The sequence below is a fragment of the Anas acuta genome, chromosome 4 (genome assembly GCF_963932015.1).
Source record: "Anas acuta chromosome 4, bAnaAcu1.1, whole genome shotgun sequence".
Classification (NCBI taxonomy): domain Eukaryota; kingdom Metazoa; phylum Chordata; class Aves; order Anseriformes; family Anatidae; genus Anas; species Anas acuta.
Genome location: NC_088982.1, coordinates 19,413,734 through 19,431,233, shown reverse-complemented (window position 1 = coordinate 19,431,233; position 17,500 = coordinate 19,413,734). Strand labels below are relative to the sequence as shown.

Here is a 17,500-nt window from a genome sequence, read left to right as displayed (position 1 = left end):
AATTTTGGAAGTAACACAATTCACTGAGTTGATAAACGGAAAAACTGAAATTTCACTGCTGATGAAAATACCTGGTAGTCACACTGTCAAGATTTAGGTGAAATTGTTTTCACACACATATATGTATATTTATTTATTTATTTATACACACACACCCCTCAGCAGTAAATTTTAAACTTCTCACCTAAGAAATATCGTTTGGGCTCTAATGAAATACATTTGAATTTACATGAAGCATAATTTCTACATTTAGAATTTATTTTCAAAGTATACAAGTTCTTTGTAGAAACTGTTAGATTTTGACTTTATGCAATAACTGATTCACTTACGTTTTATTTGAAATGCACAGAAAGTCATTTTTAAACTACAGCACTGATCAGGGAACAGAAGTAGACCAGGGGACACCCTGGGGAAACTGAGCACAAGTGTTCCATACAGCAATAATGGTCCATTGAAGCACCCTCTTACCACCACAGAAGCTTCCTTCAACTTAAGGGTTTCATTTAGGGTTTCATATCTATACTGTTTGAGGGTCTGAAACAATTATAATACAGAAACTTAGACTGCAAGAGAAACCTGCAGTTTAACCTGTCAGTTTATAAAGCCAACCTTCAAGCCAGGCAATTTGCTCCAGGTCCCAAAATGAGGTTGCACAACAAATGCTAATCCATCAGAGCTTTATTCTGTAGAAGACTTTTCTGTAGGTTACTGACAATGCTCGGACACCTGTAATCTGTTTCTACATCAGTGAATTTCTAGTGCTAGGCCCACAGATGCCCACATTGTCCAGCTGTAGCCCTGTCCTCCCTTTTCTGCAGCACCACAGCAGAGCCCTGGGAGACTTGCTATCAGTGAAAGCTTTCAAACTGTTTCTTTCCATTTGTGTTTTCTACATGGCATATACTGGTCAGAAGTATTGCTTGACTTGTCTCCAACAAGACCTTATGACCAGTGTATGAATTTATTCTACAACAGCACACAACAGCGAGAAGCAAACTGGCCTTTTTTTTCCTGCAGAAGCATTTATAGCCTACTGAAACATGACACAAGAGCACTGATGACAGGAGCATACTGAAAGTCAACCTGGCCAGCTGAAATTCATCTTGATCAGCACTGGCAATTAGATTGTGACAGCTCCAATAAGCAAGCTGAGGTAGTAGTAATTTTTCCATATTTTAATCACCCAAAAAGAGCATAGCCCTTCAGATAGTGGAGTAGCAATTGACAGTTGCTGTAAGTTAAAAGCACACTGCATTAAAAGAGATATCATATCCTTCCCTCTCACGCTTATTTTCACAAAGAGCTATCTTGAGATTGAGGATGTCAGCAGTATGCTTTGGGTGGGCAGGTATAAAAGCCACAACATTTACACCCCAATGCAGTACTCAGTCTGTAGACTTGCATCAGCTGTTATACTCTGGATCCCAACGTGGCTGTTTTTTAAAAACAGCTATTAACATACTTGAAGGTGAAGGAAGCAAAAAGGACCTTCAAACTGGCCCTGTATCAAAGTTGCTCCTTGCTAACACATTCATAACTGATTGGAAGATCAGGAGATTTTATATATATATATATATATATATATATATATATATATAATCCCTTTAATCACATTAGATTTATCAAATAGCACAGGAAGCCACAAAGTAAAACCATTATAGTATCAGCCCCAGTACTCCTTTGGACCTCCTGCACCTTTCAGAAGTCAGACTGCATTCAACAGCAGTATTTCAAAGAGTTTAGCATTGGCCAAAAGTGAACGACAGTCATATTCTGGGCTTAGAGTTAAAAGCAGGCTGACCAGGTAATAAAAAAAAAATTCCCTATCAAACACATGGAAAGATTCAAAAGCATTAGTATGAAATACGCTGCTATTAGTTTTTACAACTTTTGAATAGCATGAAAAATTATAAGTCTGGGTCAGCGTTTACCTTCTTCTCTATCTTTTCAATAGCCAAGTGCATGTCTTTTTTCACCTCATGCAGGACAGCCCATCTGCAGTACTGTACTCATCCTGCTCCAAACGGCATGGAGCCTTAGGTAACACATCCTTAGCCAAGCCCCACATGTGTTTCCTATCTCCGATATTTAAAAACTGAGACAGTAAACGATTAACAAAGTGGAAAACAATCCTAACATCTCCATGGCATGCAGTTTAGTCCTAGCTGCTGCAAGAATACTTATGAAATATTACCTCAGATTAAAACAGGTGATGACATACATAAAGATATTTTTAAAGGCTTTGTTTATCTACTACTAAAGAAGGCAGACTTCAGGTCACCTTCTGCTTTCCACAGAGAAGTAAAAGGAAAAATACAGGGCAAATACAAAAAATGCAAGCTACTTTGTATTATAGAACAGTCCACAAACTACAGGATATATGACATTAAACTTCAAATAAGCCATAATGGCAGAGAAAAACTAGTTGCTTTTTCTTTAAAAAAATCAGTTCGTAGAAACTGACTTTTGGTAGGTCTTAGTCTGAGAGAAGTAAACAATCCAAGAACTCCAGGTTTGACCACTACAGTTTTGTTTTGCCACAGCAATTAAGTTGTATGGGACAATGCTACCTTGCCAAGAATACAGCTCCCTGCCCTATTCACCCAGGCAGGTCAGAGAGCTATCCAGATGAAGGCTCCTGCCCCAGTTTTACAGACTGCCTTACGACTGAGACTAAATATGTAAACATCTCTCTTCTAATAGCACTCAAATTCATGCAGATTTGATCTGGGGGTGCAGAATATAAGGGCTAGGGCCACAGATGCTCAAGACTGGGCTTTGAATGCCAGTTTCTGCTCAATCACCTTTTAGACATCAAAGCAAGTGCATCACCTTTGTGAACTCCCACCTCCCACCTTTTCAAGGCAGAATAAAAACCAACTCTGCACTTGAACTTTAACTCAACAACAACTAACCTTGATACTTGAGAATAGCTGACAGACTCTGTGCATATATAAATAAATACTGCTTAGTTAAAAAGACAGTCAAACACCACACGGCAAGCATATGGAACATAAGGAACAGGCATACATAAGAACAGAAATCAGAGTCTTAGGAAGCAGGGTTTTCTATGCTTTACACAAGATATGCCAGTTCCTAACCAATCTTCTAAAAAGAGTTCTGTTTCTACAGAGTTATATCAGAAGATTTAAAAGTTTAAACGGTCAGCGGCATCAACTAAACTAAGTGCCAGTTGTTTTCACTGAAAGACTCACCAAAGCTGTACAGCAACAGACCAACAGACTAGATGCTGATTTTAGGTGCACTGTCTTTCCTTTCATGCAAGAAAAACTTACAGCAGCCTCAAAATCCCTTTAACTTGCACCAGGACAGACTACTACTTATGGATTTTAAGGCAAGGGGGGGATACCAAAAGCAAGCCTCGTGCCAGAAATAATTAAAAAGCAATCTGCTTTTTTTTTTCCTTTCTTCCCTCAAATCTCATCTATCTTGTATCAAACAAAAGGCTATTTTAAACTACTTGATATATGCTGAAGACAAACATCTGGAGAAAATTATCTTTATGAGAAAGAAAGGACAATTCAACTCAGCATAAAATAAGAAACACTAAATCCAGAAGACATTTCTGCATAAGCAGTAATGGGCACTGTCAAAGGCACTATTTAGAGCTTGTAATTCTCACAGATACCTCAACAGACTACTTAATGAAGTCTCAAATTACTGATACCACCATTTACACTACCATCCACACTCTTGCTTCATGCTGTCAAATTGCATTAAACTGGCACTATAGACTAGCAGCACTTAAATCAGTATTCCTAAAACATCTAAAAAGGAAAAGCAATATCTTGTGTGTTTCCTAAAGTTAAATGAAAATAGTTTAAAGATTTGAGAGGCTTCATGCCTTCTAACAGTCACGAAAACCAAGTGTGCATATACATATATAAAAAAATTCAGAGGCAACTTTGAAAAGTTCTGTATTGGGAAAAAAAACAAACATTTCAAGATCATGTCACTTTGCTTCTAAGTTCAAAAAGCAGTGAAGAGGAACACCATATAAAAAGCTTATGCAGTCATTAATTACCAAACATGAGTTTGGAAATCTCAGAATTTAAGCAGCTCAAGTGAAAAGTTCAAAAAACCTCAACTTTATTTCTTAGCATACAATTAAAAGAAAGAATAAAGAAAATAATCAAGCATATAACAGCTAGATTTCAACTAGAAACATAAAACTTCAGTATTGTTAGTATAAACTCCACTTTTCCTAAAGCATCTGTTATATGTCCGCTTGGGAGACTCATTCTCATCCCTGTGGTAGAACTTCAGTATCTATAACGGTACTGAACGTACAATGGCACTGAACAGTGCAGAGCAAAGCCTCTATAAGCAGACACAGGAAGACCAGACAGTCCTTTCAAAATCTGAGTCTTATTCACACTGCTCACTATACTCAAGAGACCTGGAACAAAGTTATATACAGATACTTTTTATAATACTACAGCCTACATTTTTGAAGAGTTACTATAGGTCAGACAAAATTGTAGACAAAATTTTCTTTGATAATTTAGTTGCAATGTTTTCATTGCACAAGATCTTCTGTGAGCAATTACCTAAAGGATACTTGAAGAGATGAGGCAAGAAACATCCACTGATTAAAACACAACTGGTTTACTACATAGCAAACACTTGCAATGTATGACCTCAGACTGCACTTAAACGAGTGCCTAACAGTAGCTGAACAAATGTCATCTTCCTAGTTTCAGCTCTTCTGTTCAATCTTTAGTTGTTCAACTGATACTAATTTATAGATCTTTAAGCACATGTCATTAGTGCAATAGCTTATGAATGTTAAAAAAATTACTCTTAACTACGACCAACATTCCTGACCTTTACAGATTTTTTTAATCACTAAATCCTGGAACATACTCAGCAATGAACAGTATACCATTCATGAAGTACGTGGCTTATAATTTCATTCAAATCAAGGAATGCACATTGGGTCATCATTGCATGGTCCTATATCCCAAGTTCCAAAAGATTTTTTAAAAGTACTTAGGACTAAGAATTTTAGCTCTTTGGAGCCCAAAGACAATTTATACAGTAGAAGTACATTGGATTTTCCACTTAGTACAGTGTATAATTAACGTTAAAAAACACCTTGATAGAAACCCTTAGCGTTTGCTCACTAAATAAAAACACTTATCTGGAATTCAATGATTGCAACAGGCACTTCCATAAATTATAACCTCATACCGATGAGTGTGAAAGCTATCCTAATGTACCTAGCACGTCAAAAAGAAATTAACACTAGAGTGAGCATTCAGTTTGGTTTATATACCCCTGTGAATCACGGTACTGATACAGATTCATGAAAATGCTGAAGAAGAGGTCATCCACTTACTACTATAAACAACTTGGTGGAAAACTGTGTCTATTTCAATAACCAATATATTTTTAACCTACCTTCAGATGTTTTCCAGCGTCTCCATAGATCCTCAATGGTAATATGCTTGTCTTCTCTGTGTAGGTGGCTATGTTTATTCGAGGCATCCTTATACTGCATATCTTCCCTTAAAAACTGAAGAAGGAAAACAAATTAAAAAACACCACTTTCTAAGCAGAAGCTGCAAGCATATCAGGGTAAAAAAAAAATCTTTACTATCTCTTCCCCATGCAAGCAGCACACAATTCATGTAAGCTGACTATGTCAAAGACTCAAAAAGGAAGTTTTAACACTCTTACAGGACTTGATTCTGCAATTATTAAACTCTAGGAAAACTGAATTTGCAATTGCTAGTATACAACGTTTAACAACATTTTTCGTATACCTTAGTGATTCCGAGTATTCACTGCATAAATCATACTGCATACTTTTCCATTCTGAATACATTTGGTCTTACCTTCAATAGATGAAGATGACTACGTAATAATAGAAAACACACCAGACCTTTATGGATGATGAGTAATACCTGAATCCTGCTACAGCAGTTAAAAACAACCGCTTGTGGAATGATAGAAAGGTGTTAACTAATATTAGTCTTCTGAGTAGGTAACAAATTTTAGTTCCATTTCAAATTAAAAACAGAAGCCATCTTAGGGACAATTTTCTTCTTAATAATGATGCCTCAGTGGCTACACTCCAAGCACAGACGTATTACACATGGCATTTCATTTACAATAATTAATAGAAAGCCTATGTCAAAATACCAAGCTTTGCATGTTAGTAAGCATAACAAAACAGATCCTGCAATCTCATTATACAACAGTGTTGTATCAATATTTCACAAGTCATTGCAAATGGTTTCTCTTTATACATAGAGCCAGAAAAAGCATGCAAATGCAAGACCCTAGCATATATCCTCTTAGCTAGGGCCACTGTCAGGAAAAATGGATACCACAACCATGAAATGAAGACCTTCCTCCCTCCCCCAAAAGCTGAGGGAGTGCTAAATGTCCATTAGCCAACAATCTTAGCTCTTACACTGCGTTCATTACTGGGTGCGCAATAATAAAACCACACTAGTGCTGCAGTGTAGTACAGCACTATGCCAGAGATAAACCCCTTAATTCTTCTCATATCTACTGCTTCCCATTCTTTTTCCAAGTTTCAGTATAACTGAAATTTCTTCAGCTGCAAGTCAGAATTGAAGTAGGAGAAATTATGAGAGGGAGAGATTGAAAAACTTACTGCAGGTATGAATGAAGCTTTCCAAGTGGACAAAGTGAGCAAGACAATAGAAAAGTAACACAGAACATGACAAATAGGTGCCGGTCTTATTTGTTTCACACAGAGCCTAGAGAAGTTGGAATACTGGTTAGCAAACCCATCTCCCATTAGTAGCAGTAACCTTACATCGGTATCAGACCCTAAAAAGCACACCATCAGACACCTCTGTGGGTGGACACCTTATGAGTAGCAGTACCAGAAAACTAACATGAGAGCAAAGTAATCTCAGAGATTACTTGCTTTCCTCACTCCCTGAAGGATATGCAGCCCAACCAAAACCTGCTATAGGTAGTCAAGACACCTAACAAAAAACAGCTTTTTATGTGGCAGGTCCATATGCTATCTCCACTGCAAACAAAGGTGATAAAGAATGGCAAGTGGTGAACTGCTAAATGCCCCACTTAAACTTTACTCCTGGAACAAAGCATCTGCAGATCTTCCCACATTTCTAACAAATCTAGAGATGATTTAGTTCAAGTTGCACGAGATGGAAAAGCAATCAATGTATGATAGCAGAAATATACAAGAAGAAACTAACTTACCAAAATCCCCTTATTAAAATCTTCATTCTTACAAGAAAATAAGTCGTCTTAAAAAAAAAAAAATACAGGAAGGGATTCAGGTTCCTCCTTTTAATTCAGATAAAATTGTAGTTGCCTTCCTGAATCCAATCATAAATACCATGCCTATCTTTTGGTTCCAAATACTGGTTGGGTGCAAGCCCTCTTTCACCTGCCACTTCAGAGCATTTTTGACTGACAGACAATTGCTTTCTAAAGCAGTTTGATTACTCAATTATTTCTGTTTAGCCAATAAAAATTTCATGTGTGCTTGAACTACTACTATGTATACGTACAAGAAGGCAGAGATGCTCATGTTTACACATGCATGCATATGAGAAATATCAGAGAAATGTACTAAATGAAAAAATTGAGAATGCAGCCTGTTGGGGCGGAGCCATTTGCAGAACTTTGAAAACACCCTGGTCCAATAGTAGTAAAAAAAAAAAAAAAAAAAGTACAGTAAGCACAGAAAGGAATGACTGCTGTAACCATATGGAAATGCATCTGCTGCATAACCTCTGCTGCATGTTCCACAGTCCAAGCATGAAGTCTGAGTACTTCCCAGATCGGCACAACAACTCTGAAGCTGGTAATTCCCATAACCAGCACACGATGTACAATCGAAGGTGTCTGTGACAGGCACAGACATTTGTTTTAAAAAGGTCGGTGTGGTTTCTGAAGGGGAACAGAATGGAACACATGCTGTAGCTAAAGGTTTCAGCACATTTTGCACCTCCCCAGCTAAAGCTCATACCTCCGAGTTTTCAATTTTCTTCCATCTATTTCTAGTTGACAGCAAAAGCAAAATATTTCACGACAGGAACATCTGAACAGCTACAGGTGCTGTCAAGAAAAAGTCTGAAATGCTGTTAAGAAAATCATGCTACATACAAGGCTAGGAAGAAAGAGATGACAGATGCCAACTGATATACAGAAAAGCTTTAGGGTGTTACATATCACACAAGAGCCCTATAAGGTTATACAGGAAAGCGTTCTGATTTTTAAAATGTAACATGGGTTACCTCGACAGCCAGTTAAGCAATGCAGAAAGGATGTATGGAAAACTTTCAAGGTTTCCTGTTGTTGGGCTACAAAGCCAGCAGAGGGAGCAGGAGTTAACAGATACATTCACACGGCACTGATGCGAACACAACTATGTAAGCTTGAGGGGGGAAAATTGAAAGCCTAATTTCAAATTTCATCACAAATACAGAAAAATCTAAGTTTACAGTAAAAAAAAAAAAATCCAGAAGGAGAGAAGAATAGTGGAAAAGATCTAATTTATATTGAAAGACTGTTAGGGTATTTGACTAAATTTTTGTTTGTTTGTTTGTTTTAAACAAGGAATCCACACAAAAACACCTCGAGCAACTTGCATTAAATAATTAGTTTGCAGTAACTCCACGGGAGTGGTCCTGTGTTTAGGAGGATTTCTCCATGAAAAAACAAAAGTGCCTGTCTCCTGTTCAATCCCACCTATATTGCTCTCAGGTCAGAGACAGTCACAACGCAGGACTGCCACAGCGGCAGAGTTACAGCGTGTACAGCTGGACAAGAAAACATCACTTTTCAAAGAAGGAATGCATTCGCTAATGAAGAGATATGACAGTCAACAAACATCTCTTTTGCTTAAAATACCTTTTTTTTAAGAGCTGGCCTAATATGGAAGTTTTGTTAAGAAAAGGAATTGCATCCTAAATTGAAGAAAGCCATAAAAACAGAACAACTCTGGTAGAAAGAGGATTTTTCTGTTCCTTGTCATGGCAGCTAATCTCTCTTCTGTTGCCCTGGCCAGTAAGTACACAAAGAAGAGGTTAGAAAAATAACTCTAAACTGGGAGGTTAAAAGAATTAGCTCTGACAAAACACATCTAAGTATTATCTTAGCCAACATAATTATTCAACAGGGAGAAGGCCTTTTAAAGACTACAAATTTGAAACCAAGATAGCAGATGAGTTACGTAAAAACAAGTGTAAAATAGCCATTAGTTGAGGTAGGTAATTCAAAAACAACTAAAAATTACTCTAAAGAAAGCCACACACCTAAAATCAAACCTGGAGTTTTGATCCCAGAAGAAATATTAACAACTGTGCTCCTACAAACAAAAAATTATATCCCAGAGCCCAGGATTCAGTGTAATAAAGTGGGGATGAAAAACTTTCATCCTGGCGCCAACAGAAGCTGAAGCCCTGGAACAGTTCAAGGCAAGGTCAGGTGAGCCACCACCTTCCTCTCCACAGAGCCTTTATTTCTGTAACATTCACCAAAACCCAGCAAACTCAACCAAAAACTAGCCTGAAGCAATAACCACAAACTTCTAACCCCTCCAAAGAAGAAAAAAAGACACCAAAATCCAACACAGGTCTGACACCAAGGGAACACTGACACACTAAAGCCACACACCACAAAGATGCAGGGCAGAAAAATATGGAAGTTGAAAAATTGCAAAACATCCTTGCTCCTTGAGGAGCAAATGAACAATCGCATACTTTTGCTAAACAGTGGAAAAGTAAAATTAACCACATTCACTAACTGCAGAAGGAAGCACTCATGCTATGTTTATTCCTTGTTCTGGATAAAGACACAAGTTTATGATTTTCAGTTTCACAAACTTAAAATAGACCCTCCAACTGACAAGTTTACTTTAAGAGCAATTAGTAACATCTCCTGGCTAAGTGTTACCATCCTCCCTTGAGCAACCATTCCTTTCTACAGTGTTATTCCTTTCAGTTTTATTATTTCCTCTTGCTTTAATTCTTCTGAAGAAAACCTGCAACAAGTCAAAACCTCCATTTTCCTTTAACCCTACCTTAGTATAGAGGCAGTCCTAACAGCAGTCACCCTTAAATGGCCTTTTACAAAGCTGTCCCATCCCGTGCTACCAGATTTACTCCATCTATTGCACACTGTCAAGCTTTACCAGGTTATGATGGCAAGCTGACAGCAAGTGTGCTTTTAACATTCAACATGCTGCAATTAAGGTACAACAGCATTCCCCATTTCCCCCCATAGAAATAGCTTCTGAAAATGTTACAGAGTAAAATAAGGTAATTTATTCAAGCATGTTGGAAATATCTCCAGTAAAACAAAGTTCATGGCTAATGAAAGTGGAAGCAAGCGTATCTCAAGTAACATACAAGTTCTACTGGGAAAAAAAAAAAAAATATATATATAGTGGCTTAAAATAAAATTTCCGTAATTCTACTGTAAACTGTGCAATGCCTTCAAAGGGAAGCTGGAATTAATTTCCAAGAGAGCATTTAATTGTAGCAGGACTAACTGCCTGCAATGCTACAAAACAGGTGCAGACAGCTACACATTAGCTTAAGCACCTCCGAGGAGGCAAGGCATGAGGCAGGTCTGATCCAAAACACGTCTGCACGAGTTTCTATGCAACTGTACCCATGATAACAGACGCTGCCGCTCCACTGGACTTCTTTGCACAGACACAGCCATGGACTGGCACTGCCATCGTGCTTTCAGGGCAGGGCTGCCTCCTGCCTAGAGGGCTCTGAAAAGCACAGACTATGTAGACATACTGAGCTGCTGTTAAACTTCAGGAGGATAGAAGAGATTGCTTTTTAATAATCAGAGACAAATGCATTAGCAGCTGAATGATAAAATTCAATAAAAGCAAGACCTCTACTAACACATCTGCAGCTGAAATTTAGCTGCTTACTAAAACTAACAGAATTTTAGAGCAAGCAGATAGCTTTGGGGGAAGAGGGCTGTCGCACTGGTTAGGACACTCAGCGTACTCATCTGAAAGATCAATGTTCTTCACACAATGTTCTCACACAGTGAGATGTAAAACGCGCTCGGGAGATATCCAGGATGATGCAAAACAGTTGTACCGTTTCTGAGCCGCTGCAGTAGGCATTTCCCTACAACACACAGTTTTGCCCAGCAGTCTGCCTCTGAAGCATTATCTACCTTACACAAACCTTACACACCTTACAAACAGCAGTTTAAGGACAATTATTATAAAAGTGATAATGTCAAAGCCAAAACACTAAGGGAATTTATGTCCTTTAAAAAGGACAATTCTTGCTGAGTGTATATTTGCAGGCAATGAGAGGAAGCAAGAGCTCACAGCAGATCTCCTCCCAGCTGAAGTTACAACACCTGGGGTGAGCTCCTGAAGTTTAACGAGGTCCCAAGAGGCACTAACAAGGGCAGATCAAGCTCTCCAACTACGTCACGCATGTGCCAGTTTAAAAAACATGTGTCAGTTTAAAAACATTTGGATGGATTTCTTCAGGAGCTTCTGGCTAAATTTAGGGAGGTTGTAACTTCTATGTTTCCCTATCATCTAAAAAGTTTGGGAAAGCTATCAGTCTATGCCCATTTATTCCATCAACTGCCTATACATATGCACTATCTACCAGCCACTCATTTTTCCAACATATTACATAGATGTACTTTTCCCCTAAAATATTTTGCTAACTCTTTACTGTCTCCAAGGTTGAACAATTAAAGGGGACAGAGATGCTGTGTATAAATTTGCTTTTGTTCAAGAATACAGAGGTATCCAGAGTTTAGAAGTTTTAAGTACACAATATTTTCATATAGCAAGCTTGTAAAACAGACGCTGGTGTTTGCATGTACCATTTTAACTGCTAAAAGAAAGGAAATGTAAACCACCAGGAATATCACCAGCAAATTGCACACTAAGTAAAAGGAGACCCACTTCATACTGTTCTACTTTTTCCTTAAAACCTTAAAGGACAATGAGCACCAAAGGCAGGGTTTACTGAGGCATGTATTTCTCAACTCAACCTAATTCTAGAAATTACTTATTTCTGTTTATGCTTGACTCTTCTACCTCCTCCATTTTGATTCCCAACTGGATTATTCCACCTCTTCATCTTCTTTCAAACACTCTCTCATGACATAGGTTGTTCCATCTCTCTTGGATTATTTGCATCACAGATGCAAATATGACCTTCAAGCCTTCAACTAATGGCTTCGCAGAGCTTGCACACATTCTGAAATGGCCACTTCTACTTAAAGGAAGATCTTGGGCTGTCAAACATGCTGCCCATCACACTTACTACAGCCAAAGTGCTGATTTACTCTTCCTTATCAAATCACATTAGCTACTTTTACTGCTTTGGTTGCTGTACAGATGATGATCACCCACCCTGTTTAAGCTGCTACAGACTGATTTTTACATTCTTGTCTCCAGACATCACTTACACATCTCACCTCTGAGTTTCCAGCTGCTTTGACCAAGCTTGCTCATGGGCATTCTCTGATCATTTAATGCTTTCAGTACTGTAGGCTCTGGGTATTCTTTTTAGTGTTTTTTTTGTTTTGTTTTTGTTTTAATTATGCAAGATATTGAGATACTAAGTCACCTAATCCAGGGATCCCATGAAATGCTGTAAATTCATGCCATTGGCTTTTGTGTCGTTATACATATAACATAGTAATATTTCAAAACCACCAACTTACTCATTTCTACAGTGAGATTCCTTGAGGCAATTACATGATGTAGGATCTACACATAGAGTTTCTTTGGAAACAGGAAAAAAAACTTGGTAAATAACGAACATGCTGATAAGTCTGTCTTGCTGCTCGTGCCTCTTCATCATTAAAATAAGTCATATATGCCTGCTGTAACAGATGCTTCCTGAGGCAGATAGCCTCCCACAGCACATGACTAAAGCCTCAGTCAATAATATACTCCCTTTTAGTTACCCTTTTACAGTCTACACCTTTAAAGCAATGTAAACAATTGCAACCTTTTGTACATTAATAGTAAAATATTAGTAGCAGGAGCCAGATTTGATAAATTCATACTGACCTGCCCTAATGATAACTACAGTCTTGTCTTCTATGCTTTTTCCTTCTCTCTCCCATTCTGCCTTTCACACTGATACCCTACTTCACAGAAATTAATAGCAGCACAGTAAAGCATGATCTACTTTAAATTATAACACAAGTTTATTATCCAAATCAATCTTTTTTCCTTTGAGTTATGTTCCTTGTTTTTGAATTATGTTATTCTATATTAAAAACTCAGGAAAATGTTATAAAATTATGTGAACCCTGAATAAAAAAAATCAAAAATGAGTAACTATGACATAAGCTCTTTTCTTCCTCAAATATTTTCTAGCATTTCAAACTAGAAAAGTATTTTCTAGTGAATTTAAAGTTCAAGATTTTGTCTTCAAAAATCTGTTATACCAGCTACCCTAACTTAGGTAACACACCAAAACTAAGGAAAAATCTAACCAGTCCATGATCAGACTAGAACCCTTCCACCTTTCTCAGCTGACTTCCATAAAACCCTTACGTGTTTCAGTGACTAATAAATCTCATGGTAAAAATTTTGATCAAGTTTCCCACATGAATTTCACAAAGGTTAGCTAGCTAAAATCTTCTTTCAAGCCTACAGAAGCCAACCCCAAAAGGCTTCCAGTTGCAGACTAGTTTTGAGGAAACACGAAGTCTCTTATAAAAGTTCATGTTTTCCTACTTCCTAAAGAAATTCATTCTCTAAGGAACAGTTTTATGTGAGACTTCATTTTACATAGAATAAATAAACTACAACAAAAACAAGGCATGAGAAACTTTCCAAAAAAGAAGAGATATATGCAAGCAAGATCTCGGGAATCACTACCAGGGGTTCTCAACTAGATTAGCAAATTAAAATAGTTAAAATAGTTCAGCATCTTTATTTCTTGTCACCTTTCCTTTCTCAAAATAACTTATTTACAAGAACTTCCTTCCTCAGTGTAAATATAGGCTTGCAATCCGTAACACTGTTTTACTAGTGGTACAACAGCAGAAAGTTAATAATATCTTGTCATTTTTCCTGCCAAATAATAATAATAAAGCTGGTGAATATCAATATACTGCTCTTCCAGGAGTCTTGTTGTAAGCAGAAGCCATGCAGCACGTAACAGTGAGAATCCATTACCTTGCTGTTAAGATCCCTGTATCTCATGCAAGCTTTATTTATAATTAAGTGGTTTATTATCTATTCTCATCTTTAATCAAGGCAAGCAGCATTATCCACTCTGACAGATAAAACATCTGTTTTGGAAGCAGTGTCAATTACTGTTCTGAATATATACTACATGTGTTGTAAGTAATAAGGTAATTAGATAACTTCATTGTTAAAATGTCAGATTTTTGAAGATTAAGATAAAAACTAGTTAAAGCAGCACAGGAACATATAGATTACTAGTTTATCTTCCAATTAAATTATGGTTTTTACTAATTTCAGGTTTGCTTGTAATGTCTTAGATGAAAGTATATCTGTGCAAATATGTATTCACTGATCTCCAAGATAATAAATGCAGAAAAAAAAGCTAATTTAGCTCTTATTAAATACACCAACATTTGAAAGCAGAGTGCAGAGAAAGGGCTACATTTCAGTTGTCTTGCTTTATGCACGGTGAGTACTTTGAATACATAGCTTCACTAATCTCTCATACCCTAGCTATAACCGCAACCTTCATGATTTATTCAAATTTCAGTCATTTTAACGAATTTAAGAGTAGCTTCTGCTGCTTTGATTCACCTTGACACTCCTCTGCAACAGAAGGAAACTTAGTCTCAGAGATAAAGATGAAGAGGTGTATTTATTGGAAGCAAGGGCAGGTCTTTTGAACGCTGCTAGAAACTTTTCAATGTGTATTTCAGTGTTTTCTTTTAACTTTCTTCACCTTCGTGTACAAAAAATGCAGTGCAAGTCAAGATAATCATGCAATGTTGAAAAGCTGCTCAGAAAGCTCACAGTCACTAATGTTTCATTTTGCAGACTGGATTGTGCCTCTCCCAGATATTCATGTTAATAAACACCCTAGCTCTAATGTTACAGAGTATTTTCAGTGCCTGAACTGCTGCACCATTACACGCCTTAAGGTACAGGGCAGATTTTTTCCTCAGGAGTACATTAGTTTACTCTGGAACATCTTCTCTATTGTACTGTATTCCTTCAGGAAGCACCATAGTTGTTTTGTACGTATTCACACAGAAATCAGTGTGGTATCAAATTAGACTTGACCACGATAACTCATAACTTCATTCCTTCAGTGAGAACAAATCTACACAGAGATGTTACAAAAAAAGGATGAGAAGCCAAGGCTAGATTCTTCTCCTACTCACCTTCAATGAGAATTGGTTTCAGAACCACATGGCAATACCCCACATTTTTAGCAAACAGGAAATCAGGGGACATCTTCACACACACACACACACCAACCCCTCCTTTCTCCTGCCAGAAAGCTGGAGAAGCAAGTACAGTGAAACTACATGGATAGATCTCCATTCCTCCCCAGTAATTCTGAGTATCCAGATGGTAAAAGTTGAAGTACAAAAGGGCAAGTCCTTTGCCAGGGCCACCAGTAGCCTGACTACTGAAATCATTCAAGCACAATCACAAAATGCTTCAGACAGCTTTGAATAACCTTTAGCAGGAGGTGCTTACTCTTTTTTTTTTTTTATAGGCTAAAACCACGGACATCAATTTTCCATTTCTGACTTACTTTCTGCATTTTCACGCAGAAAGGGCTGAATTTAAAAAGAAACAACTACTCAGGTTCTGGAACATAAAGAGCAGCTATGTAAAACAGGGAGAAGTACAGACCTCGTAGGTATGCACAAGCGAAGGCTTTTTATATTCTTACCTCATCGCTTTCATCTACTTCAATACCACCATCTTTGTCGTCATCCATTTGCTTATGTATCATGCGGAGAGCTTCCAGGCTGAATCGGTCCTCCTCAGTAAAGCATGGTGGGCTGAGGGAACTGCAGGGATCTAAAGGGGGGAAAACAAATCAGAACAGAAATATCAGTCACTGTCAGTCTAGAATATAAAATTCCCAAAGCGTAACACAGAGCTTCAGATTTTGTTTGTATACATGTACTTGCCCACACGTAGCCTCCAGTTCAAAGACAACAAATTAACAATAAATAAGAATTCTTACAAAAAAAGTGAAAACACACCCTCTTTTTAAGCAATAAGGAAGCTCTCAGCAGACACTGGTATAGTTTGACTCCTGCAATTCTGCCCTCACTACCAACGCCCTGTGATCTCCACCTCTTCTCCTATCTGTCAACCATCTTGCACGATACATCATCACAACAGCACATAAAGTCACTGTTGTTTCCAACCTCCTTTCTGGAAGCCGGAGGAAAACAAAAAGCAGATGAGGATGAGAAAGACAATAGATTATAATGTCCTTCAATCACAGCTTCATAAGCAGATAAAGGAATGATACCCACAGTGCAGTAGTACTGTAGGCAGTACCATTGAACATAAAATACTCAAGAAGGACTACAGGAGAAGAAATCACACTGCAAAGAAAATTGAACTGACAAGAATGTGATACCCCACAGCCCTGAATACTCTGATAAAAAACAGCAGAGTCACCACAGAGCAGGAGCCCAGGTCACAAACAGCACGTGTTCAACCATGTTTGTTCCTGAAGGTTCATGATTTGTGCCCATTTGATGGCTGTGCTTCCCCATGTCAGCATTTGGTATACCATTTTTCTTTCCTTGCCACAAGACACATGCCAAACGCTGCCAATTTTTATAATACACAATGATCAACCCATCATTAAAGACTTGTCTTTCACAGACCTTCACATCAACTAGTAGCTAACTTCCATTTGTTCTGATGCATCCAAACCCTTCAGAGAATAGGTGGTGGAAAAGGATACAGAAATTATTTTTTGTAAGTTCAGTACTGAGATGGTGATTTCCCAACATAATAATCATTATAAAAATACACTATTCCCATAAACAACAGTTAGGTACACTCAGCTTCAGTCATATCATTAAAAATATAATTTGAGGCAGCATGATTTTTTTTTCTTCTTCTAGTCTATCAAAAGACTAAGCTTTCTTGCTACTACTTAAGTTATTAAAAGCTCATTTGCACAAGTAATGAAAGAGAAACATACAGAAATTGATAGGATTGAGTCTGCATAGAAAAATTTATTGCTTTAGTATTCCATACTAATTGAATTGGCATGATTCTGCTTTTCTGACTTCAGTTGATTATTTTTTTTAATTTATAACAATAAGAGATGCTGACACAACTCCACTTGCTACAAAGCAGAAGTATAATAAAGCTGGCAACCAAGTCACAGCTGGGATCTCGGACATTAACAGGACTGATCCCTACAGACAGACATGAGTTAATGCACTCTTACTTTCTATACCAGTTTTATTACACAGAAGTTAACAGTTCCATCTGTGTCCACATATCAACCAAAAACCACAACAA

The 17,500-nt window shown here is 37.6% G+C and overlaps 1 protein-coding gene across 4 annotated transcripts in view; it reads right to left on the bottom strand.

The window, feature by feature from the left end:
- The window catches only part of STIM2 (stromal interaction molecule 2), a 62,809-nt gene that overhangs the window by 10,870 nt on the left and 34,439 nt on the right, over positions 1-17,500 (bottom strand). For all 4 annotated transcript variants that reach the window (XM_068680070.1, XM_068680068.1, XM_068680071.1 and 1 more), the window contains exons 2-3: positions 15,894-16,024; positions 5,425-5,539 (exon numbers count right to left, since the gene is read on the bottom strand). In XM_068680070.1, coding sequence (XP_068536171.1) covers positions 5,425-5,539; positions 15,894-16,024 — 246 coding nt within the window. The remainder of the gene's footprint in view (positions 1-5,424; positions 5,540-15,893; positions 16,025-17,500) is intronic.